The sequence below is a fragment of the Dendropsophus ebraccatus genome, chromosome 7 (assembly GCF_027789765.1).
Source record: "Dendropsophus ebraccatus isolate aDenEbr1 chromosome 7, aDenEbr1.pat, whole genome shotgun sequence".
Classification (NCBI taxonomy): domain Eukaryota; kingdom Metazoa; phylum Chordata; class Amphibia; order Anura; family Hylidae; genus Dendropsophus; species Dendropsophus ebraccatus.
The window spans coordinates 34,545,656-34,572,347 of record NC_091460.1 but is presented as its reverse complement, the minus strand read 5'-3'; the positions used below and the strand labels follow the sequence as shown (position 1 = coordinate 34,572,347).

The following is a 26,692-nucleotide window of genomic DNA, read 5'->3' as shown; positions in this document are numbered from 1 at the left end:
TCTCCTGGCTAGGTATGACCACTTCTCCTGGCTAGGTATGACCACTTCTCCTGGCTAGGTATGGCCACCCCTGTGTATGACCACTTCTCCTGGCTAGGTATGGCCACCCCATGTATGACCACTTCTCCTGGCTAGGTATGGCCACCCCTGTGTATGACCACTTCTCCTGGCTAGGTATGGCCACCCCATGTATGACCACTTCTCCTGGCTAGGTATGGCCACCCCTGTGTATGACCACTTCTCCTGGCTAGGTATGGCCACCCCTGTGTATGACCACTTCTCCTGGCTAGGTATGGCCACCCCATGTATGACCACTTCTCCTGGCTAGGTATGACTACTTCTCCTGGCTAGGAATGACCACCCCTGTGTATGACCACTTCTCCTGGCTAGGTACAGTATGACTACTTCTCCTGGCTAGGTATGACCACTCCTGTGTATGACCACTTTTCCTGGCTAGGTATGACCACCGCTGTGTATGACCACTTCTCCTGGCTAGGTATGACCACCCCTGTGTATGACTACTTCATGTGAAACCACCCCCGAAATTATCTCTGAAGACAAAGCTCTCATATCTCCCTCAACCAAGGGAGATGATAGAAGGGACTAGAAGAAAATGGACTTGTGACATCCCTGCCAAACGTCTACATGATGGCCATCAGGGTTTGGAATCTTAAAATAAAACAACCCAGTAATATCTGATGCTGTATGGAAGTATTATTTATTAACAGCTGTATAATGCTATATGGGGATCAAATGTGAATGTATTATTTGGACTTTAATAAATAACTGACACAATACAGCTGTTTTATATATATACACATTCTTAGGACTATAGTGCAGTATTGTGTGGACTGTATAGTGCTATATATTATCTAAGCACTACATGGCAGTATTATGTGGATTAATTATGGCAGTATTATGTGGGTCGCATATTGTATTACTATCTTAGCACTACATGGTGGTATTATGTGGGCTATATTTAGCATTCTAAGCACTATGATGTGGTATTATGTGGGCTGTTTATGGCACTATTATTTTAACATTATATGGCAATATTATTTGGATTGTCTATGGTATTATTATCTTAGCACTTCATGGCAGTATTATATGGGCTGGATTTTGCATTATTACTTTGGGGCTATATGACTTTATTATCTTAACACTATATGACAATATTATGTGGACTTAGCACTAAAGGGCAGGATAAATTGGTGAGACTATCTAAAATAGAAAGCGTTGTATACTTTACTTGTTGACCAGAGAATTTACCGAATAAATTCCCATGTACAGACATACTGATTCAGGAGCTTTAAGATACTCGTACTTGTAGTGCTACTTTAAGTAAGATGGTATTGCTATTCTGTAACAATATGCAGTAACAGGTGGGGATCTTATTACGTCCTCAGACATCTTCATGTAATTGAGTGATCACAACCAGTCATATGTGCACCCAGATACATCTTCTATAAGCACTGAACACCTTGACAAATCGTACCCCGACGCTCTACAGAAGTCATGTAGTACATGTATTACAAACCTTGTTCCTTGGCCTGTTTCTCAATTTTCTCCTTTGCTTCTCTCTCCCGATCCTCAGTATTCACCGGCACTCCGAGCTCATCTCGTGGGATTATCTTCCCGTGGAAAGGACACTGGAACAGCACAGCAAAGTAGAGGGGAAAGGTAGCAGTAAGACACTGTTATTTATACACACAATGGTACTACTAATCCATGGGAATAATAATATTAGCTTGTGCAGGGCTATATACACTCACCGGCCACTTTATTAGGTACACCATGCTAGTAACGGGTTGGACCCCCTTTTGCCTTCAGAACTGCCTCAATTCTTGGTGGCATAGATACAACAAGGTGCTGGAAGCATTCCTCTGAGATTTTGGTCCATATTGACATGATGGCATCACACAGTTGCCGCAGATTTGTCGGCTGCACATCCATGATGCGAATCTCCCGTTCCACCACATCCCAAAGATGCTCTATTGGATTGAGATCCGGTGACTGTGGAGGCCATTGGAGTACAGTGAACTCATTGTCCTGGTCAAGAAACCAGTCTGAGATGATTCTAGCTTTATGACATGGTGCATTATCCTGCTGAAAGTAGCCATCAGATGTTGGGTACATTGTGGTCATAAAGGGATGGACATGGTCAGCAACAATACTCAGGTAGGCTGTGGCGTTGCAACGATGCTCAATTGGTACCAAGGGGCCCAAAGAGTGCCAAGAAAATATTCCCCCCACCATGACACCACCACCACCAGCCTGAACCGTTGATATAAGGCAGGATGGATCCATGCTTTCATGTTGTTGACGCCAAATTCTGACCCTACCATCCGAATGTCGCAGCAGAAATCGAGACTCATCAGACCAGGCAACGTTTTTCCAATCTTCTACTGTCCAATTTCGATGAGCTTGTGCAAATTGTAGCCTCAGTTTCCTGTTCTTAGCTGAAAGGAGTGGCACCCGGTGTGGTCTTCTGCTGCTGTAGCCCATCTGCCTCAAAGTTGGACGTACTGTGCGTTCAGAGATGCTCTTCTGCCTACCTTGGTTGTAACGGTTGGCTATTTGAGTCACTGGTGCCTTTCTATCAGCTGGAACCAGTCTGCCCATTCTCCTCTGAACTCTGGCATCAACAAGGCATTTCCGCCCACAGAACTGCCGCTCACTGGATGTTTTTTCTTTTTCGGACCATTCTCTGTAAACCCTAGAGATGGTTTTGTGTGAAAATCCCAGTAGATCAGCAGTTTCTGAAATACTCAGACCAGCCCTTCTGGCACCAACAACCATGCCACGTTCAAAGGCACTCAAATCACCTTTCTTCCCCATACTGATGCTCGGTTTGAACTGCAGGAGATTGTCTTGACCATGTCTACATGCCTAAATGCACTGAGTTGCCGCCATGTGATTGGCTGATTAGAAATTAAGTGGTAACGTGCAGTTGGACAGGTGTACCTAATAAAGTGGCCGGTGAGTGTATGTATTGAAATTGCACAACACACGAGACACAAACAAAAAACAAAAAAAAAAAAGTTTAAAAAAACACAAAAGTAATGGAAAAATAAATAGAAAAAAAGTAAAAATTGCAAAAAGTTCCATGTTCTGCTCACCATGCAGGATGTACACTCACCTTTATCCTGTCTTGTCTCTCACAGAGCGACCCATTCGCCAATGGTGTCCGGCACTTATGCTTCACTGGCTCAAATTTGCCAGGGAATGAGATATATCTGGTTTTTAACATGGCCTCCACTTCTTTATTCTCCACCTCCTCTTCCGTCTCATTGGGAGCCCAGAATCGGTGCTGGGAACTGAACCTGTATTCAGGAGACAAAGTATATATATACATTGACTATACAGAGCAAGGCCCCATACAAATGCTTACAGTATAGACAGGGTGTATGGTTGTACCAGTGTTCATATATGAATGTAGATGAACGTACGTCAAGCATATACTGTACTGATCCAATAGGAAACTATTACCTGTAATCTGTACATTTTAGGATGAGAATCACTACAAGTAGCAGCAGAGGGAAGAACCACCAGTTTTAGAAATCTACATAATATTTAGAGGGATTGTGTAGTCTGAACAACGCCTGTACAATATTAAAGGGTCATCTGATGGATGTGGGTTGTGTTCCTAAGTAATGCCAGATGACAAACTTTCTATTACATTAGTAAGACATGTCAAATACTACATCTGAAAAAAATGCTGTCTAAGAGTATGTGCACACTAGGGAACCCAGGCAGATCACCTGTCACAGATTCCACAACCCGTTCATTCTTCAGGCGGGCAGCGCAATTTGCCTGAATATAGAATGGAGTCTATGGCACAGACGGAGGTAAGCTGCGGAATATGTGACAGGTGATCCGCCCGGGTTCCGTAGTGTGCACATACCCTAACACTCCGCACTACTATACCTGTATGAAAGGCTAGATGACTAAGGGTCCTATTACACTGAGCGATTTTTAACGACTAACGATAAACGATCGCAAACGAGATTGTTTATCGTTAACCTTAAAAATAGTTTACCATATTACACAGAGCGATAATCGTTAGTATGATCGTTATTGCGATCGTTACTATGATCGTTTATTCCTTCTGATACCAGAAAAACAATGAACAATGTGCTATTACACTGAACGATTAGTGAAAAAACGCGGAACTTGAGCGAACGAACGTGGAATTACAGCGAATGATAAGCGAACAATTAGCGATAATTTTAGAATCAGATCTAAATAAACGATCGACATGCGAACGATTTTTCGATCGTTGCCTGCAATTACACAGAACGATTGTCGTTTAAATTTGAACGATTTAACAATTTTTTGCACGATAATCGTCCCGTGTAATAGGGCCCTTACTCTACTCTGCTACACCTGCTGCCAGACAGCACTGTCAACACTGCTCCATACGTAGATGAACATGCTGGCTGACAAACTATAATATATATATATATATATATATATATATATATATATATATATATATATATATATATATATATATATATATATATATATAATGCAAAGTGCCACTCAACACTGAATGACTGACATGTCCCCTATTACTATAGTATTGCTGCTATCATACCCAGCCCAGCACTATGGGGTCTTCTCACACGCCGTCCATCACACGTCCACATCTCCTGTGTGTTTTGTGGCTTTTTGTGTTTCTTTCTTGCAGTAAATGTCATTGTTGGTCTCAAACAAATTTTCTGCACCAACAGATGTGGAAATGACTGCCGTCCCATGTGCTGAGGCTAACAAGTGGAAGGTCTATGGGTGCCCGTCCGTTGCCGGCTGTAGATCTTTGTATGACGCCCTCACTGCCCCGACCTGACATAAGTTTAGCTACAAATTCATCTCGTCCAGAAAGCAATTACACGACACAAGGATGTGGTCAATAGCGCTCCGGCCGAGATAACCTCACTGCGCTGGAGATGTGGACACAAAACAGCTAAGCTGCCGCTCAATGTATGTTCTTATAGCTGTCAGCGGCTGGGAAAGCTGAAATGTGACATGAATGAAACCCGCACAGTAATACATGCCAATGTGTGTTTTGCCGCACAGCGAGGCCATCTAGTGGTGACCTTTCATGTGCTGTACAATTAAGTCCCAGTGGGGCTAAGCTGCAATACCAGATACAGCCTGAGGACACAAGAGGCACTGACGGAAAAGACGTTTCCCTTCTGGCTTGCTATGTATGGAAGCCACACCAGTTATAGCTCATGTCAGGATCAGCTGCTGTCCTTGTGCTAGATGCCATTGGACACCTTAAGAGGTTTAGTGGGGTCAGGGCAGAGGAACCTACATATTCTGGCTGACTGTTGTACCATCCATGAAAAAAAAAAAAAAAGGCCGTACAGTATAAATTTAATATTTCACTATGTGGTTGCCACTGTTATGGGGGCACAGTATGGTTGGCACATTTATGTATGCGCTATTGCAGTTGGTCATTATGCAGACTATGGTGTGGTTGGCACTGTTATGGGGACTATGGTGTGGTTGGCACTGTTATGGGGTGCTTTGTGTTGTGCACTGGTGTGGGGGTGCTATGTGGTTGGCACTGTTAAGGAGGGCTGTGGTGTAATCGGCACTGTTATAAGGGCCACTGTATGGATGGCACTGTTATGGGGACCATGGGTGGTTGACACTGTTATGGGGGTTCTATGTGGTTGGCACTGTTATGGGGACCACATGTAGCTGGCACTGTTATGGGGGTTCTATGTGGTTGGCATATAGTTCTATTTCCAGCAACTCCAACTCAATCACTGATACTATGTTATAGAGAAAAATAATTCCGGCTCCTATAAATATTTATTATGAAATTAATCTACATACAGTAGAATTTCAGAACTTTTGAGAAAAAGCTGAAACCATTAAGGACACCCCATTTTAGTCTTCTCCTCCGTCTTCCTGGCGGTAAGCTGGTGGCTGATATAAATTATGTTTTGTTAGTTTGGCAGATGTGTAGTAATAAGCTGTGCGGTTCAGAGGTGTGCCCTCTATTTTATGGCCAAGCATAAAAGTGAAGGCGTACAGCACGCACACGACAGCCAGTGAAATATGCTTTTGATTTCACCTGTGACTTGAATAACTCAGCTGTAAAATAAAAGCGCCGAGCCAAAGGGGGGAACTAATGCTCTGCCCCTACTACTACTGTGCAGTACCAAAGCCTTCACTGACTATAAAGGTGTACCGTGAGCATGAAGAAGGAGCTGACACTACTACTAAAAAACAGAGAATATGTGTATATGACTTGCTGATGAAGGTCATCTCTCATCTAAGGGTCGCGCCACCTATGAGAAGTTACCTGTAAGTCAATGTCCGACTCCTGAAACGTTGTTAAAGCATCGGCCAAACCAAAGACACCAATCTATAAATTACACGAGTGCACACAGTGTAGGGCAGGTCAGGGTTCTGGTTGGTTACAAAGATGCCTCCGATGCAGCTCTAGGGGTACTGGTTCTCCTTGAAGAGATCCAGCTCATTGGACAAAGAGGACAAAGCTTGGCTATTATTGGAAGTCCCACAGCAAGCGGCAAGGGAATAAAGTGGCAACTGAGAATTCACTCAGGGCACAAGGGACCCCCATTCTCATAAACAGTAGGGTTTTCCGTGGTCATTCCACTAGCAATCAGGTATTTATTACCTATCCTGTGACTAGGTGACAACTTTTATCTTAGGATCACCCCTTTAACCTCTCTCTCTACAGATCATTGCTCTTTAAAGAGGCCAACACACCTTTAAAGGGGTTGGCCGCTTCATAGTAAAGTTGCTCAGAGTACAGTATTAGTAAGTGTACTCACTGTATATACTGACAGCAGCTCCCTGTGTACCTCATAGAGCTAATATCAGACTCCCCTCCTCCAGGTTGTGCTGTCCTGCTCAATGGTGAGTCTGTCTATAAGATGGCCAGTGTCCACCATAGACATATACAGGCTCAGTGTTGGACACTTGGGGGCAGGGCATGTTCAAATGCTCCTCCATGTCGGCCATCTTATAAACAACCGCACCACATAGCAGGACGGCACAGCCCGAAGGAGTTATTATATAGTATATAGTATACAGTTACTAATACTGTACACAGAACAGTTTTACTATAACGTGGCAAACCCTTTAATAGCTGTCAGCTGAACGTTCTTTCAACAAGCCTCTATTCCTCCCCATGCACGTTTGGTTCACATCTCTAGAGACGGCTTATTTTGCTTTAAAATTATGGATAATCCTTCTCCCCCCCCCCCGATATATTTTGTACACATATGATGGTCCGCTGGTATCTCAGACTGAAGGGTTTGGCAGTCTTTGCTTTTAGGTGTATGGGCATATCTTCATACGGTCAGCTTCCTAGTCATTAGTGAGAAATCCCAACCATTATAGTTCTATGGCCAAAGACTTCCAGGTGGTTTGTGGCCTGACATTCACCTCTCTGTAAAGCAGACTACCCTTTATTCCCTTAATCTCAGCTCTGTGGCCGGACCATGACCTCTGCTTAAACAAGCCGGCTCCTAAGAAAAACAACCCTCAAAATTAATACTAATAGGACTGGGAAAAGCCGACATCCTTCGCCCAGCAAATCCCCACTTGTTAGAAAGGCAAACAGTTTACTGACTTGAGTATTTTGCCAGCTGTGGGCTGATCCTCCCCCCAGTAGTGCAGATCTAGTCCGAACGGGATGACAGGTGCTCTCGATAACTCCTCACTGCGCTTTACACTTTTACTGCTGGACTGGCCGGAGCTGGGGGAGAAAAAACAAGAAAATATTATAATACATTAAGTATGCTCGGCTGCTTACATTGCAAACTCCATCTTGGTGAGTGGTGATGGTCCCAGATATGGCCACCATAAGGGCACTGGGTATTGTTGCCAAGGGCAAATAAAGGGCCACGAATATAAGCTATACAGTTGCAACGATCCCTACACCTGGTGTCCAGGTGTTTTGTTCTTACCTCCCACTAGATACATATTATGGGCTTTAAGGCCCCTAAACACATTAGAGAGAAGCATCTCATGAGTAGTGAGGACTCCTTATTCTCCGTTGATGAACTGCACCATGGAAGTCCATTAATGTGCTATGTCTTTAACAGTAGCCTGTCAGTATGGCGTTTGGCCCCAACTTTACTGATTGCAGTAGATATAGTAAGTCTTCTGCCTACACTTGGTAGTGGCTCAATACCTGGAGGCTGAGGAGGTGCTGGCTGACATCTTGTCCCGCATGGCTTTTAGCGTGGCCGCCGCACAGGTTGGGTCAGATTCTTCATCGTTCCTCCTTTGCTTCCGGGGTCTGATATCAGCGGTTTTCTTGTTTGCTGGTGGGGTGGATTTAGGAGCAGCATCCAAACCTGCAACAATAGGGGTGGTTAGGGATCCTCTAACATGGCAATGGATAATGCAAGGTGAACCAGCTGGGGGGGGCCGGAGCACAACAAAGCTCAGAGTTCAGAACCCACGCACTTTAGCTGCAATACCAGACATGGCCAATGGAAAAGAGGGAAGCTGTTCAGGATGAAAACTGTATCTTGTATTGCAGCTCAGCCACATTAAAGTAAAAGGAGTTGATCTGCAATAACAGGCACAACCTGTATACACATGTGGCACTGTTTTTAGAAGCAAACAGCTAGGTTTTTCTAGCCCACATACCCCCATAAACATAGGTCATACATAATTAAACTCCTACAGGGATAAATTTGGGAGTCCCCATGTGGCCAAAGTTGCCTTCTAACTATTGGACCATCTATTTTGGAAATTCACCCCTAGCTCGGGAACTAATTCTGCCCTGTTATACAAATAGCTTTATAGTAACAAACATTGAGTTGCTGTGGTTGTCTGCTTTAGTCTTTCTCTAATTTTTTCGGAGATGAATCCTCCCAACTAGAATATTCTGCTGATCAGCTGTGATCTTTGGTGGAGCCTGGTTACAAGTGCTCAGTTTCTCTACAGCACCCCCAGTGGGCAAATGAAGCATTACACTCTGTTCATTCTTGATATAAAAAATCTGACTAATTCACAAGTTTGCCAGGTACTCCAGAGGAAGAGACGCTTCTTGTAGCTGCTATCTGTTATGGAAAACAAATGAGAGTCCTGAACAGTGCAAGAACTTGCTTTATAAAATCATAATTCTTGAATAGAGGAAATGAAAAAGAGTATCCTGACAAAGCCCTTAAAGAAATACTATGTAAAATAGATATATCTAGTGCCAAATAAGAAAGAACTCCTGTGCCATGGACTGCCCCCTTAGGTCCATAACAACGCATCCATGTTTTTTTTTCAAATCAGTCCCTATAGGAGAATAATGGGAACCTCTACCACTGTCATGCCTCAGTGGCGATTTCTATGGGACTACAATTGTCCTTAATACAGCATTTATACAAAGTGCACCAGTCCATAGACACCCCTTAGGCATGTGGTGGCAATCCATTCGGTGGGCGCGGGCACAACACTATGCTATATTTACAAGGGGAGGAAGGTAATTTGCAGCATAAATGTGAATAAACCTTTTTAAATATAATCTAATATCCGAACAAGAGTCCAGGCGCCAAATCTGCAGCAATCTGGAATGAACAAATCTCTCGTACGATCCCATAAAGAACCGCATTAAAATGTTTGAGTGTAATCGTAACACGGTAAGAGTTTTTTTTTTCTTTCTCTTAATGCCTTAAATGACCAAATGGCACCTATTTGCTGGGAGAAATAAAGAGGACTGTGTTCAGGAAAATCAATCGATAGTGGGAAATAGAGAGGCAGGGCTCCCGACTCGGAGATAGGCCACAGAATGCTGACATTATTGATTTTCGCCAGTTCAGCTGGTCTGGTAATTAAAATGTAAATTTGAGAAAGAGATTATGTCCTGACAGAAACGGTGGGATTAGAGGGGGTGATAAAAGCCCCGGCGTGAACATTCACTAGCCAGAGATAAAAGCCGAGTCTATGTACTGAGCTTAACAGCTGTGTGGGCTTACTAAGGAAAACCAAATTATGACTGCTCCAAGCTGCCCTGCCGTACTGCGAAGAGTGGAACGGCCGTACAACACGTGATCCTGTGCTACACATGTATGTAGAAAACACTTCCGCAGTGCCATTTCTGCATTCAGCATATCCTCTGTTTAGAAGGGTTGCATGTGATTTCGATAGACTGTTCACTATTTGAAAACCAATAAGAGACAAGAGTAAGAAGGCAGGATCAGACTATGCCAGATTTGTTTGTAGTCTGTTACCATGGACAGATGTAGCTCTGCATAACAGCTGTAGTCAGGGCTGGTTGGTAATAGCTGTCACATTGGTCTCCTCATACCAGACCTACTTTCTGTATTTAGGGTATGTTCACACTGAGTAATATAGGTGGACTTCCAGTCTGCCTCAGTGTCTCTATGGGATGGCTCGCGCTCCTCTGTTCCCTTAAGATAAGAAGCCTATTTTTCTCCCTTCCAGTACACTTTCTGTTCCCTTAAGATAAGAAGCCTATTTTTCTCCCTTCCAGTACACTTTCTTGGCTATAACTACTCCAACTACAGCGACAGGAGCCTCTCTAATAGTTGAAGGGAGATAGAGTTGGCTGATTTCCTGGCTAGAGTGTTGAAAATAAACAGGAAGTACACTAGACAGGGCAATGAAGACAACAGACACGAAAAATATAGAGAAAGGTAGTAAAATAACTATATTTACCAATATATGTTAGTCAGTTAAAAATAGTTTTCTTCATTGGACAACCCCTTAACAGCTTCTGTCTAGGGTAAGTTGTATTGTTGGTGCCACACAGGGGTATGTTTAGTACCTATACCATGGGTAACCTATAGTGGTTGTGAAGGTGGTGGGCATAAACCATATACTTTATCAGGACGTGCCCCACCTACAACGCTTCATACAAAGGGCATCTTCTGTTTTTTTGTGCATGGCCATTGTCCTGCTAAAGGAAAACCAGCTGGGCATTTACACCAGAGATACCAGTAGACTAGTTATAAAGAAGGTGAGGGGGTGGGTCTTGGGATAATAGACTGGACTGGAAGGATCCTTTAAGAACACATCTTTGCGGTTCTAAATCAAGTAGATTACAAGTGCACTTGGCTCTGGAGTGGGACCCAGATAAGGTGGTGGTGTACGGCAGGTGGTGTTATTCACACCAGGGCAGTGATAAGGCAGGGACAGGTAAAGCACTTTGCGGTTGCAGTGCTTCTTCTTATAGTGCAGATAAAGAAACAATGTGCTCTTTGCTTTGGATTCTTCCTCCCTCCATGTCACTCCCTGTTTATCAGGCCTGCCGGCAGACAGATTGGTGCGAGCAAAGCGCTGTTGATGCTATCAGCCTCTGGACATCATTGTCAAACATAGTCCATACATTCAGCCTGTGCTGCTGACAGCATCAACTGCGCTCAACACAGACCCCAGGCGTTTACCCTCAGCGATACCAGGACATAGAGGTCGATACACAGTCCGGGCTGCTGAACAAATACGAGTCCTGATGAAATTTTGGGGCTCTAATGCCAGCAAAGTAATTTTTTGGTAATTATTAAGAAAACTTACCACTTTGTTGAAGGACATGTGCTATTTTTAGGACATAGACACAACTGAGAAGGAAACATATTTTACCTATGTTAATGATTACTTAAAATAGACTATAAAAAGTTTCATTAACCTTCTCCTCGATTTATTCCTCCATTCGCCGTCAGAGCCCCTAATACGCAGTTTGCAACCTGATTCTAGTTTGACAGAATCTGAGCGTCATATCGGCAATTCTGTATCAAAGACTTCAGAAGAGAAGGATTTAGGGGTAGTGATTTCTGACAGTCTTAGGGCCCTATTCCACGGGCCAATGGGGGCCCGATCAACAATGTAAACGAGCGCCGATCTGGTAGATCGGCGCTTGGTTACTGGGCCTATTCCACGGCCTGATAATCGTTTAGCGAGGGCTGCAGAGAAATCGTTACCGATGTCCTTGCAGCCCTTAAGCATCATACTTAACCTATCCAGGCTGCAGGTCTTCTCTTGCGGTCCTTCTCCCGGTCCCGCGCGCAGCAGCAGCTTTGTAGCGGCCTGAGCTGACAGACCGCTCAGCCAATCACTGACTGCGGCGGTCCCGGCCAGTGATTGGCTGAGCGGTCTGTCAGCTCAGACAGGCTGCTCTGAAGCTGCTGCTGCGTGCGGGACCGAGAAGGAGCACAGGAGAAGACAGATTTGGCCGATTATCGCTCCATGGAATAGGCCCCTTAAAGGAGAACGATCAGCAGGTTACACAAATCTAACCTGCTGATAGCCCCTTATAGTGTCAGAGCTGCTGAGGGGGGAGGTATGTGTCCTGCGTTTTTAGTCGGGGTAAACTCCAGGAGAACAACCGTTCGACCGTCAGTTATTGAAGGTGTATGGGGATCTTCAGGCTATATTCACACAGTTTTTTAAAGGGATATTCTCAAGCATAAACAACTTACATTACACTTCAATATATATATCGATTTTTACATCAGTAGTTATTTGCCTATTGGATTACACTGAATTCACTTTTTTACAGCTGAAAAAAGAAAAAAAGTCAATCTGCATAAAATGCAAAGAAAACACCCTATAAACCCAACCACCTGAAACAATTATCTGTAAAACATAAAAATGCTACAAAATGCATTAACAAAAACAAAGCCTCAGTCCTGAAGGAAAAAAGTTTAGGACCATAATGTTCCTTTATGACTAGAGATGAGCGAACCTCGAGCATGCTCAAGTCCATCCAAACCCGATCGTTCAGCATTTGATTAGCAGTGGCTGCTGAAGTTGGATAAAGCTCTAAGGTTGTCTGGAAAACATGGATACAGCCAATGACTATATCCATGATTTCTACATAGCCTTAGGGCTTTATCCAACTTCAGCAGCCACCGCTAATCAAATGCCGAAAGTTCGGGTTCGGATGGACTCGAGCATGCTCCAGGTTCGCTCATCTCTATGACCCATCTTTATGATCTTCCCAGCTCTGGGATTACTATGGTTGTACTCGGCACATACATGGTGTGTTAGGTCACTTACGGTATTCTCTAAACTGAACATGAGAAATGAAGCAAAAGGTTTGGTGTAGAGATCTATGAAATTAGGGATTACAGTTTCCACGTAAATCAATGAGCTGTCCAGATAACGCATGGACAGGCAGAGTCCTCCAGGGATAGATGCTCTTTGAAGCTGACAGATAATGGGGGGGCCACTGTATCAACATACAATTCCCTAATAATCCAGACAACCCCTTTAAAGATGAAGGGTTCCTCGCTATAATTTATGAGTTCCTAGCCTTATTACAGGTCAGGTGATCTCTGATCATAATGTATGTTAGCTATATTCCTCTACAATAAAGGAAGGGAGATTAGAGGATGGCGGCCACCTCTGCCACCACTTATTTCTGGTGGATGGTTTGATCCTGGAGACAATGAAGAACATCTGATTGTCGATGGATCCCATTGAAGTCATTCCGACTAGATCTATGTCTGAATACCGAGTGCTTACCTAGAAAGAGAAGCCTCTATCATGGCCGGCTTCTGCGGAGTCCATTCCTAGTGATGAATTTATGAGTCTATTAGGTTCCAGACTGTGTAAACAACATTTTTAATCAGTGCACGGGAAAACTAGTGTCTACAAAATGCAATTACTTGTTTGTTTTAATCATGTTTTATTCCCCTTTAATTACAAAGAGGAAATAATCACTTCCCCGCTTCCCTCATTGTATCTAAAGGCATAAAGTCAGCTCATGAAAGAGACAGCCTGATGGATGGGACGCTTCACTCTACTCCCACAGCCATCTGTATTCTACCTCCTCTACACATCTGCCCTGGAAGTTTTTCAGCTTTTTAATTTTACAGATTACCCAGAAGGCCTAGGGAGGTCATGTGATCCAACATCACAGAGAAGCTGGACCTTCCAAAAAACCTTCCATTATTTCTTCCAAGGTTCCAGTATGCTAATGGGAATATATTAAAAGCTGGCGGAGCTTAGTAAATGCCATAGAGTAAAAGGCCTATTACTGAGAATACAGGCCGGAACTGCCCTGTGTAATAGGCCTAATGATCAGCTGGTCGCATCCTTAAAAGGGTTATCCAGTACGAAAGAGGAAAAAAAAAAAACTTTGTGCAAAAAAAGTGCTACCCCTGTCCTCAGGCTGTGTGTGGTATTGCAGTTCAATTCCATTTACTGTACTTCAGTGAAACCGAGCTGCCAAACACACACCCAAACTGAGGACAGGAGAGGCGCTGTTTAGGAAGAAAGTGGCCATGTTTTTCTAAGCTTGGATACCCCTTTAAATGAGCAAAAAAAATTTAAATGAAAAATAAAAAAAGACAGTGCTAGTCTGTACTGTAGCACAGTGCAGGGAAAACTATTAAAGGGGTTGTCCAGCGAAAATATATTTTTTCAAATCAACTGGTGTCAGAAAGTTATATAGATTTGTAATTCTATTAAAAAATCTCCAGTCTTTCCATACTTATTAGCTGCTGTATGTCCTGCAGGAAGCAGTGTTTTCTTTTCAGTCTGACACAGTTCTCTCTGCTGACATCTCTGGTCGAGACAGGAACTGTCCAGTGCAGGAGAGGTTTTCCAAGAGGATTTGCTACTGCTCTGGACAGTTCCTGTCTCGGAAAATAAAACATTTCCTGCAGGACATACAGCAGCTAATAAGTTTGGGAAGACTTGAGATTTTATTAATAGAAGTTAATTACAAATCTATATAAACTTTCTGACACCAGTTGCTTTGAAACAAAAAAGATTTCCGCTGGATAACCCCTTTAGAGGGGTTGTTCACCAAATTTTTTTTTCTTTCAAATCAACTGGTGCCAGAGATTTGTAATTTATTTCTATTAAAAAAAAAAACTCAAGTCTTTCAGTACTTATCAGCTGCTGATGTTCTGAAGAGGTGGCAATTTTTCCAGTCTGGAGAGCAGTAGTGGTTTTCTATGGGGATTTGCTACTGCTTTGGACAAATCCTGTCACAGACAGAGGTGGCAGCAGAGAGCACTGTCAGACTGGAAATAATACACTTCCTGCAGGACATACAACAGCTGATAAGTACTGGAAGACCTGAGATTTTTTTTTTTAAATACAAATCTCTGGCACCAGTTTATTTGAAAGAACATTTTTTGGGTGAAATTCCTTTAAGGAACAACAATGCTGGTATCTTTATCCTGAGGTTTCGAGTTTGCTGTTGTACCTGGAACCCCATCGATCAAGAAAGTGAAGGTGCAAACTAACAGGGGTGTGAAAACGCCCACAACAGTCAGTGACTATTTCGGTAACTAAGATTTGATCGGACAGAGAGACTCCAATGGTGGAGTTAGGAGGAAGAATCTTAGACATCTTGCCAGGTCACTTACTACTCTAGTAAGAAGCAGGATCCAACTATGAGGATACAAGATGCTTTATTCCCATTGATCATTAGTGATCCCCTCCATGCAGCAGGTTTCCTCCCCGATACACATACATGCAGCCATAGCTCAGTACATAAGAAAATGGATAACTACATTGTCACAGTCTAATATTGTGGTGTGCAAAGATCACAACCCTTCCTGACTGTCCTTTATCTTGGGATCAAGTTAATCCACTCATCTGATGTAATCTCTGGGCCCCAGGTAACAGATCGGCAATGTCAAGTACTAGGACGGGCTTATGACCTTGCAAAAAAATGTAAGGTTACCATGCGAAATACATTGGCTTTCTGGCTGCATTTGAGTCTCTTTTGAATGAGCAGAATGTGTTATATATATATTTTTAGCTTACATTGAAATGGCAAAATAGAGAAAAATTTAACAATAAATGCAGTAACCATAATTGTTGATAGGAGGCTATCGTTCCAAAGTGCAACGGATTCACCTGGAGACCATCGGGAGCCACATGGAGTCCAGCACCACATCCATAAAAGCCTTTATTTATTAAAGGGGTACTCTGGCGAAAATCTTTTTCTTTTAAAATCAACTGATTTCAGAAAGTTATATAGATTTGTAATTTACGTCTTATTAAAGAATATCAAGTATTCCCATACTTATCAGCTGCTGTATGTTCTGCAGGAAGTGATGTATTCTTTCCAGTCTGACACAGTTCTCTCTGCTGCCACCTCTGTCTATGTCAGGAACTGTCCAGAGCAGGAGAGAAATTTGCTGCTACTCTGGACAGTTTCTGACATGGACAGAGGTGACAGCAGAGAGCACTGTGTCAGACCAGGGGTGGCACAGTTTTTGCAAGAAATCTGATTCTAATTCTTTATAACACCTTTCAATACATCCATAGACCCCCATTTACCAAAGAGAGGCCACACACACTTTGGCCTCTTCTGGATAAATGGGGGGGTCTATGGATGTATTAAAAGGGGTTAAAAAGGATTAGAATTAAAATGAAAAACAATGCCACCCCAGATGTGTGTGTGTGTGTGTGTATGTATATTATTTATATAGTGTGTATATATATATATATATATATATATTTATTTTGTTTTAGAATCGATTTATGGATTTACAGTGTTGGATTTACCATCCCTACTTTTTTTTTTTAACAATCACTGAAAACCTATGCTAGACCCTAGGTATGATTGTGCTGGCCTAATACGCATACACTGTACGAGCTACTTATATCCATGGGACATGCTTGGTAACTATGCTCCTCTCCCATTATAAAACTGCTGTCTCAGTCATTGCCAACACACCAGTGTCTCACGCCTTTCCACCCTCCGTTTTCCTATGACTAAGCATTAACATACCAGGGCAGGCTCTATTTAACTCATTCCTTTAAGCTTAAAATATTTAGCAATCTCATTACAGGTACGTCGGGGGCCCTGCAAAATATGGCTAATGTGTCTGTCTTTATAGGGGCGAGCTGTGCGGCGGGCGCTCCAGAAGCCTCCTATAGAGTGTAATTGTATAGCGCGAGGAGGTGTCAGATGGCTCCGTGTAATGGGATTTAATTAAACAGATTTACTGTAATTCGAGAGCTCCCGGGAAGCCGCTTACAAGAGCGGCATGTGAAGCCGTAGATTTTTCTTCCACGGCAAATAAATATCCTTTTATAAATATTCCTTTGTAGTCCGCATAACAGCGGCAGGCTCTAAACTACAAGGCTACATGACGGGATGAAATAAAGCCGCACTCTCCGAGGCTACTTCCCCTACAAAGTATTTGTTTGTCTGCAGCCAATGGCGGCTTCCCTATCTCTGTAATGACTTCCTCGCGGCAGTCGGAGAGATTACCCACAACAATGATCTCTTTATTACTTCATAATGGCTGTTTATTTACTTTACTGCTGCAGTAACATGCCGGGATGGAGCTGCTCACAGCTGGCCAAACTCACCGTACTCAGAGCGAAGGTGGTCCGGAATGCGAGGCTCGTAACCTTCCTTCTCTGGGACCTCTTCGAAATCATCATCCTCTTCATCGCTTTCTGCCACCTGAGGGAGTAATAATAAAAACATAAAAGGGCTATTTAGATTATTCGGCTTCTTCTCGTCTTTTATTAGCCCTCTATGATATGGCTGTGATGTATTGAGCAGCGATGGACACAATGTATAACATGGTTCCTGTTACAAGAATTTTTTTTTTGTTGTTAAAGTAGACAACTGGTGCCCAGCATTATAAAAAATACTGGGCACCTTCATGCAAACTCACACAAGAGTATAATGTTGTAGCAAAAAGCTTCACCTAAGGACCTGAGAAAATCTCCTAGTACAGAAGAGACAAAACATGTAAATGTATAACATCACATATTAGCCCAAACTGAAGAGGCCAAATTCTTTGCCGTCCAGATTGGGTAAAGAGGAGTGATGTGAAGATGTGAAAGTACTCATTTTACCATTCCTTAGTATATATAAAAACTTAAATAAGATAGTAGCAGAGCAGATATCTCTCCAGGTTGGTAGAAGGGGAGGTAACATGAAGAAAAGCTCCACCTCATTGGGGTCATTGAACAATTTGAGAGACAACAGCAACCAGCTATGATTGATATGAGGGGTGAAAGAGAATAAGGAAAAATGTGATCGGTAAGATGGATGATAACATGAAGAGGAACCCATATACTGGATTCGTCCAGACATGTCATCGCTGGTGGGTTTGGATGACAGTATAAGGAGTATGGGGGACTCTCCACCAACATCATATGAGCGAGGCATAATAAATTTTGGTTTTTGGAGGGATAAGCCAGTGCCAGAGCTGTCCGATGGCGGCTTACCTCTCTCCTCCCCTATGGGGAAGATAGGGGGAGATAACTGTAGGCAGATGGCGAAAAAGGGATGTGTTCACACCACATTAAGAGCCACTCTAGATGTATATGATGTACGCATTAGGCCTGAGAGTGTCCAGTCGACTGTCTACGTTTTTTAGGTTGGGATCTGGTTATGGTTATCTCTTTAAAGAATATATTTAGAAAAAAAACACTAACACAAAGCCTACAGCCTATGAATTGTCTCCAGACAGCAACAGGTCAGAGCGGAAAGATGGGAAATCAGGATAAACCAAGTATAATAAAAAAAATAACCAAAAAGACAGCACACAAATCCCAGTTCAAAACTATTTAGCCCACATCACCCTCTCTCAGTGATCTATTCTACCAGTATCGCCATTTTTTTACTAAAACAAAACATAGCATCAAAATAAAGGAGGATCACTCATCAGTCTTCACAGACTGCTAAATCCTGTAATAACATCATCTGGGGAGACCATCTCCCAGTCCTCGAAGATGGTCGCAGACTTCTTCCCAGTATTTGATTACTATACTCTCATCAAAACACTTAGAATACTTCCCTTAAGTCTATATGGTTTCCCTGGCTGGTTTGTATGGTTTTCTTGGAGCTTGTTAACCCATTAGTATGGTCCTTACAGCTCCATATTGGTCAGCAGACAGCTATTCCTCCTATGTCCCAATACACCCACACACAACTGGTTAAGCATTCAGTGGGGAGAAGAGAGTACACTGCCAAATATCACTGAACACTCATTTAGCGAAAAATAATTTAGCCAATTTTCCCCCCCATTTTGGCTCTTTACCTTCATATTTAGCAAGGTCCTAAGCGTTCCTACATCTGAATGTTTAATCCATATAACTCTTGCATTTAATTATTAAGTAGGCTCTATTTTAGGCTCTATTCACATCTAGTTTGAGCCTAATATTAGAGGTGTACGTCAGAGGACTTTCCTAAGTATGGAATATATCGCCCTATGAATTAGATTGACAACCCAAGCTGCTGATTTAAGATGTCAGGGGAGGGAAGGATCGGATATGTTCAAATAGCCAACCTTTTATTTTCTGAGAAAAGATAAGCTGCCACCAGAAGCATCTCCACACCAACTCTTTGTATCAAAAACACAAACATGATCATCTAAACCAAGTAATAGAGAGAGTCGGGGTTAGGATCGATCGTGAGAGTCGGGGTTAGGATCGATCGTGAGAGTCGGGGGAAGGAGCGATCGTGAGAGTCGGGGAAGGAGCGATCGTGAGAGTCGGGGGAAGGAGCGATCGTGAGAGTCGGGGGAAGGAGCGATCGTGAGAGTCGGGGGAAGGAGCGATCGTGAGAGTCGGGGGAAGGAGCGATCGTGAGAGTCGGGGGAAGGAGCGATCGTGAGAGTCGGGGAAAGGAGCGATCGTGAGAGTCGGGGGAAGGAGCGATCGTGAGAGTCGGGGGAAGGAGCGATCGTGAGCGATCGTGAGAGTCGGGGAAAGGAGCGATCGTGAGAGTCGGGGGAAGGAGCGATCGTGAGCGATGGAATATATCGCCCTATGAATTAGATTGACAACCCAAGCTGCTGATTTAAGATGTCAGGGGAGGGAAGGATCGGATATGTTCAAATAGCCAACCTTTTATTTTCTGAGAAAAGATAAGCTGCCACCAGAAGCATCTCCACACCAACTCTTTGTATCAAAAACACAAACATGATCATCTAAACCAAGTAATAGAGAGAGTCGGGGTTAGGATCGATCGTGAGAGTCGGGGTTAGGATCGATCGTGAGAGTCGGGGGAAGGAGCGATCGTGAGCGATCGTGAGAGTCGGGGAAAGGAGCGATCGTGAGAGTCGGGGGAAGGAGCGATCGTGAGCGATGGAATATATCGCCCTATGAATTAGATTGACAACCCAAGCTGCTGATTTAAGATGTCAGGGGAGGGAAGGATCGGATATGTTCAAATAGCCAACCTTTTATTTTCTGAGAAAAGATAAGCTGCCACCAGAAGCATCTCCACACCAACTCTTTGTATCAAAAACACAAACATGATCATCTAAACCAAGTAATAGAGAGAGTCGGGGTTAGGATCGATCGTGAGAGTCGGGGTTAGGATCGATCGTGAGAGTCGGGGGAAGGAGCGATCGTGAGAGTCGGGGAAGGAGCGATCGTGAGAGTCGGGGGAAGGAGCGATCGTGAGAGTCGGGGGAAGGAGCGATCGTGAGAGTCGGGGGAAGGAGCGATCGTGAGAGTCGGGGGAAGGAGCGATCGTGAGAGTCGGGGGAAGGAGCGATCGTGAGAGTCGGGGAAAGGAGCGATCGTGAGAGTCGGGGGAAGGAGCGATCGTGAGAGTCGGGGGAAGGAGCGATCGTGAGCGATCGTGAGAGTCGGGGAAAGGAGCGATCGTGAGAGTCGGGGGAAGGAGCGATCGTGAGCGATGGAATATATCGCCCTATGAATTAGATTGACAACCCAAGCTGCTGATTTAAGATGTCAGGGGAGGGAAGGATCGGATATGTTCAAATAGCCAACCTTTTATTTTCTGAGAAAAGATAAGCTGCCACCAGAAGCATCTCCACACCAACTCTTTGTATCAAAAACACAAACATGATCATCTAAACCAAGTAATAGAGAGAGTCGGGGGAAGGAGCGATCGTGAGAGTCGGGGGAAGGAGCGATCGTGAGAGTCGGGGGAAGGAGCGATCGTGAGAGTCGGGGGAAGGAGCGATCGTGAGAGTCGGGGGAAGGAGCGATCGTGAGAGTCGGGGGAAGGAGCGATCGTGAGAGTCGGGGGAAGGAGCGATCGTGAGAGTCGGGGGAAGGAGCGATCGTGAGAGTCGGGGGAAGGAGCGATCGTGAGAGTCGGGGGAAGGAGCGATCGTGAGAGTCGGGGGAAGGAGCGATCGTGAGAGTCGGGGGAAGGAGCGATCGTGAGAGTCGGGGGAAGGAGCGATCGTGAGAGTCGGGGGAAGGAGCGATCGTGAGAGTCGGGGGAAGGAGCGATCGTGAGAGTCGGGGGAAGGAGCGATCGTGAGAGTCGGGGGAAGGAGCGATCGTGAGAGTCGGGGGAAGGAGCGATCGTGAGAGTCGGGGGAAGGAGCGATCGTGAGAGTCGGGGGAAGGAGCGATCGTGAGAGTCGGGGAAAGGAGCGATCGTGAGAGTCGGGGGAAGGAGCGATCGTGAGAGTCGGGGAAAGGAGCGATCGTGAGAGTCGGGGGAAGGAGCGATCGTGAGAGTCGGGGGAAGGAGCGATCGTGAGAGTCGGGGGAAGGAGCGATCGTGAGAGTCGGGGGAAGGAGCGATCGTGAGAGTCGAGAAAGGAGCAATCGAGAGAGGTGGGGAGGAGTCGTGAGCAATTAGGGGTAAATCGAGAGTTTGCAGAAAAGTCGATAGAGGTGAGGGGCAAATTAAGAGAGGCAAAAGAGATGAAGGAATTTGGAGAGACAGCTGAAGAAGCATTCGGCCGACATCTAATACACACACCCAGCTTTAATCGGAAAGGGTATGCCTGAGAATAATTCCATCTCCTGTCTGTTGATACAATACCCCACTGTTAACTGTAATTGTGATATGGAGAAGAGGGCCTGTCACATGTACGGGTGGGGGCAAATCTGTGTACTGATAACAAGAACATACTTTTCCCTGAGTCCTCTATCCTCCCATTATATATATATAAAAAAAAAGCATGGTCTCCAATAACCCGTGCTCTGGAAAGACATAATCAGATGCAAATTCATTTTGTTTAGGTACAATGCATGAGCGCTGCATTTAGACACTATGGGTCCCATCCATCACAGGAAACTGTAATTTTTGTTATCAGTCTAACACTAATCAAAAGGGAAACCCTGCCACTATCGCTGACCTGTGAAACGTCCCAATTATACTCCTGGAAATGACAGGAGCACTTAACTTCCTCACTGAGTAAATGACGACGATCAATCAACTCTGAATAACAATGAGCTGCGGAGCTGAAAATTATTTTTTGTATAGAATCTCCCCGGGAATTTATGAAAGGTGAAAAGCAACCCAAGGTTTTAGGGGGCATTACAGCTTTCACTGACAGAGGCGCATATCAAACACTAAACACAATTTATGGCTTTTAATTTCCTAAAAAGGTAGATGTGAGTTTGGCTCTACAATGCAGAACGTATAGTGCCAGGCTTTTAAATATGGGGGTCATTATAATGGAACGTTATGCTTATTGTATGCACTTTTGTATTTTATGCAAGATTTTTTTAATACACAAGTAGCTCCTTGGCGCTGACCTCTGCTAACCGGAAACATCAGAGGCTAAGGTCCTGGCTTACAGTAGGATGCCAGCTATTTACAGGTACAGGCCATATTGCCATAGTGCCTAATAGTTTTGGTGACTATTGGGACTCTCAGAGGTCATAAGTAATCTATAGGAAAACCTAGTGACAAGTGTTGGGTTTCCCTCTGGTGCCCCCAAAGAGGAAGTGACTCCAGAAAGACAACACATCACTGTCTCCTTCATTGTTTTTATTTTGGTGAAGGACGTAAACAAAGGGTCCGGGCCGATGACTGGCAGGCTGGAACGGTAACTGATGATAATCGGCCAGTGGAAAAGGGCCAGCGATCGGCCGACGAAGGAGAAATGTGTTGGCTGATCGCATCTTTTGTGGGAGCATTTAAATAATTAGTCAGCCAAACATCTTCCAGTGTAACCAGGAATACTCGATAAAGATAACATGTGACACGAATGATACAGCGTTTCTCTGCGGTGCGATTAAAGGGGTACTCCGGATAAAATAATAGTTTGTAAATCAACTGATATCAGAACATTATAAAGATTTGTAGTTCACTTCTATTTAAAAATCTCAAGTCTTCCAGTACTAATCAGCTTTTGTATGTCCTGCAGGAAGTGGTGTATTCTTTCCACACAGTCTGACACAGTGCTCTCTCTTCTGCCTCCTCTGTCCAGAGCAGCAGCAAATCCCCATAAAAAAAAGCTCTCTTGCTCTGGACAGTTCAGTTCTTGTCTCGGACAGAGGTGGCAGCAGAGAGCACTGTGTCAGCCTGGAATAAATACACCACTTCCTGCAGGACATACAGCAGCTGACAAGTACCGGAAGACTTGAGAAAGTAGTAAGTTACAAAGCTATATAACTTTCTGACACCATTTCATTGGAAAGAAACTTGTTTTCTCCGGAGTACCCATTTTAAGCCTTGGAAAGACTGTGCAACTGAATGCTGATCTCGCTGATCGGCCCGTGTAAAAAGGCCCCAAATAACCAATGAGAGGACAATCACAAACCTGCTACATATACGTCCAGGAGAGATTACATTAAAGGGTTACCCAGGATTACAGTTAGTTGAGCTGCAATTTAATACACAAGATATGGACAGATGTAGTAAAAATGGATTACTCCTCCCCACCTCCCTGGTCTTTGCTCAATGAAGTATTGTTTCCTGGGCCCACACCAGAATGAAGAAGGAAATGCTCTTGCTGAGGCTCTTTGGCCCCTTCCCTATAGACTACACAAACATGGCTGTGCTTGGCACTACCTTAGATACCGTAAGGTAGTCGATAAGCTGGGTATTACTATGAAAAGGCTACAGGAAAATGCATTTTCCAATTACTCCTCTGTTCTGTGATGGTCATGGAGTCAGCCCCCATGGTCATCTATTGACGTCCCATTTGAAGGATGTAAAATCATTGAAACCACTTAATACAATGCACATTTAAAGGGGAAGTCCAGCGATTAAAAAAAAAAATTGTCAGCCGGCAGGGGCAGAGGGGAACATAATAACCAAGCACTACTTAAAGGGGTTGGCCATTTTATAGTAAAATAGTTCAGTGTACAGTATTAGTAAGTGTACTCACTGTATATACTGACAGCAGCTCCCTGTGTACCTCATAGAGCTAAAATCAGACTCCCCTCCTCCAGGCTGTCCTGCTCTGTGGTGTTCCTGTCCATAAAATGGCCGACATGGAGGAGCACCTTTGAGGTACACAGGGAGCTGCTGTTAGTAACTGTACTTACTAATACTGTACACTGACCTATTTTACTATAAAGCGGCCAAACCCTTTAACTCTCCCCGTGCCCATGAAGCACCGCCCTACCGGCTCTGGGACCCCCGCTGGAAGGAATTTCCTCCCTGAGTTGTGATGATGTCACGACTTGGGAAGGAAATGGCCCTCCTGGCTGATGGACAGCCCGCTCAGCCAGTGACTGGAGTGGCTTTCTGCCCCAGTCACCAACTGGGTGAGCAGGCTGTCAATCAGCCAGGTCGCGAGGTCAACTGAGAAGATGATCCAGGACACCAGCGGGGGTCCTAGAGCGGCGACCTGACAGGCACAGGAAGGGGGGGTGGTTATTATGCCTGCCCCCCCCCCCCCCCCAGAAATTTCTCGGATATCGATATAAGAAGGGGTTGACATCCCATCTAATCTGTCCTAATAGAGCTAACTATACGGGTGGGGGATGTGGCCAGAAGCCCAGCCAAAGGCTGTACCCGAGGCCTCGGCCCCGCCGTCACCGCCATTAAACACATTTGCCAATTAATTTGTTTTGCGACCTCAATTATTTCTCCGCCCGGTTTTATGTCCGTGCTGAAGGCGCCTTTTGCCTGAAATAAATAAGTGAAAGAAGCGGAAGACGTCCTCAGACACGTGAACTCTAAACTTCATTTGTCTTTCAGCAAGCTTGATGGCTGTGCATTTAAAAACCCATTCTGTCTTATAAACTAAAAATTAAATGTACTCAGCTGTGATGGTGACCATCGCATCTGCTATTTATATGCTAATCCTCCGCTGTGGAAGGCCCTGCAAATTATTCTGCCAGGCCAATATCTCATGTGCATCTACTCAGCCAAAGCTCCCTCACCCATCCCATCCACGAGATGGGAGGTCTCTACCGGAGCATTAAAAAATATCATGGACGAGGGCTATTCTTCTCTACTTAACCATTTCACCACCAAGGCCAGGGCTGATTAATACGCTCCTCATAGGCGCCATCTTTATATACTAGTATGATCAGCACACAACACACAAGTAAAACCAACCTTTAGCACCCAATCCTTCTACAATATACCAGATAACTTTGTAATGGTGGACAGAAAGAGTTCAGCTGGTAAGTTATTAGAAAATCTATAAATCAATCATATATATTTTATGCATCCTAATATCCACACTGGAGATTCAGAACCTACAGAATCTTGTGAAACGGAACCCTGGAGCAGCCGCCCATAGCAACCAATCAGATACACACTTTTTACACATAGAAGCTGGGCAACGACTCCACTGATTTTTTTTTGCACAACGTTTAATGATTCCCAACCATTGGGATACCCCACATTAATATAGTCAACAGCAGGAAAAAAAAAAGGAACATTTAGCGCAGATGTTATGCCTTGGGTTATGGGGCAGAAATTATACAGATTTTCTACTGTAGAAAAATCCACACAGTATCTGTCCAGTGTGAACACAACCAAAAAATTATTTTTACCGTAGATGATTTTTTTTTTTTTTTTTTAAACAAAGATATTATTATATTATATATATACACACACACACACACACACACACACACACACACACACACACACACACACACACACACACACACACACACACACACACTGGTGCCTTGGATTACAAGCATAATTTGTTCTGGGACTGTGCTTGTAATCCAAATCCACTCTTAAACTAAAGAAAATTTCTTAAAATAAAGAAATCACTGATATGCAGACAATTGGTCCCACACCACAAAAATAATGATTTATTATTCTGAATAACATGTAAAACAGATGACACAAACATTCAGAAACAGCAGAATATGTGATATTATAAGTTACTGTACAGTAATGGAGAGGATGGGAAACACAAGGGAGGATAGAGACTGCAGGGAGCATGAAGGAATGAGCAGGACAGATGTGAGCACATACATGCAACGCTCTCTGTCCGGGGAGAAAAGGGTTACAGCTATGGAGAAATTACCTCTACAGTCCTGTCCCCTGATGTAAGCCCCAGCCTAAAGTGGATCTGCTATGATTTGGAAGATGAGGGAGACTTCCTGGGTCAGAGTACAGGGCTGTAGACCCCGCTATGCAGACCATGCCCCTCCTCCACTCGCGCTCCCACCCAGTACAGGGAGCTCTTAAACCAAAGCAATGCTCTTAAACCAAGTCACAATTTTGAAAAACTGTGAGCTCTTCTTACAAAATGCTCTTAAACCAAATTACTCTCAAACCAAGGTACCACTATATATCTCTATCTCATAATTTATCACTTACAGTAAAAATAATTTTTGGATGTGTTCACTGTTCACACATATATGTGCGTGTGTGTATACATAAGAGTACAAAAATAAAAATCATCATGTATACCATAAATATATATAAATTATTTACCCACTATATATATATAATCTACATAAAATACATGCATTCTATTTTATACCTATTAGACATGTTTCATTTTTTTTTTATGTAAAACTAAATGGGCCAATTATTATTATTTTTTTTAATTTTTACAGTAAAGAAAATTTCTTAAAAAGGCGGAAAAAGCTTTCCTAG

The 26,692-nt window shown here is 43.8% G+C and overlaps 1 protein-coding gene across 2 annotated transcripts in view; it reads right to left on the bottom strand.

The window, feature by feature from the left end:
- Positions 1 to 26,692, bottom strand: part of UVSSA (UV stimulated scaffold protein A) — a 51,954-nt gene that overhangs the window by 7,662 nt on the left and 17,600 nt on the right. For both annotated transcript variants that reach the window (XM_069977273.1, XM_069977274.1), the window contains exons 8-12: positions 17,296 to 17,392; positions 8,186 to 8,351; positions 7,622 to 7,747; positions 3,140 to 3,323; positions 1,538 to 1,649 (exon numbers count right to left, since the gene is read on the bottom strand). In XM_069977273.1, the coding sequence (XP_069833374.1) occupies positions 1,538 to 1,649; positions 3,140 to 3,323; positions 7,622 to 7,747; positions 8,186 to 8,351; positions 17,296 to 17,392 (685 nt within the window). The remainder of the gene's footprint in view (positions 1 to 1,537; positions 1,650 to 3,139; positions 3,324 to 7,621; positions 7,748 to 8,185; positions 8,352 to 17,295; positions 17,393 to 26,692) is intronic.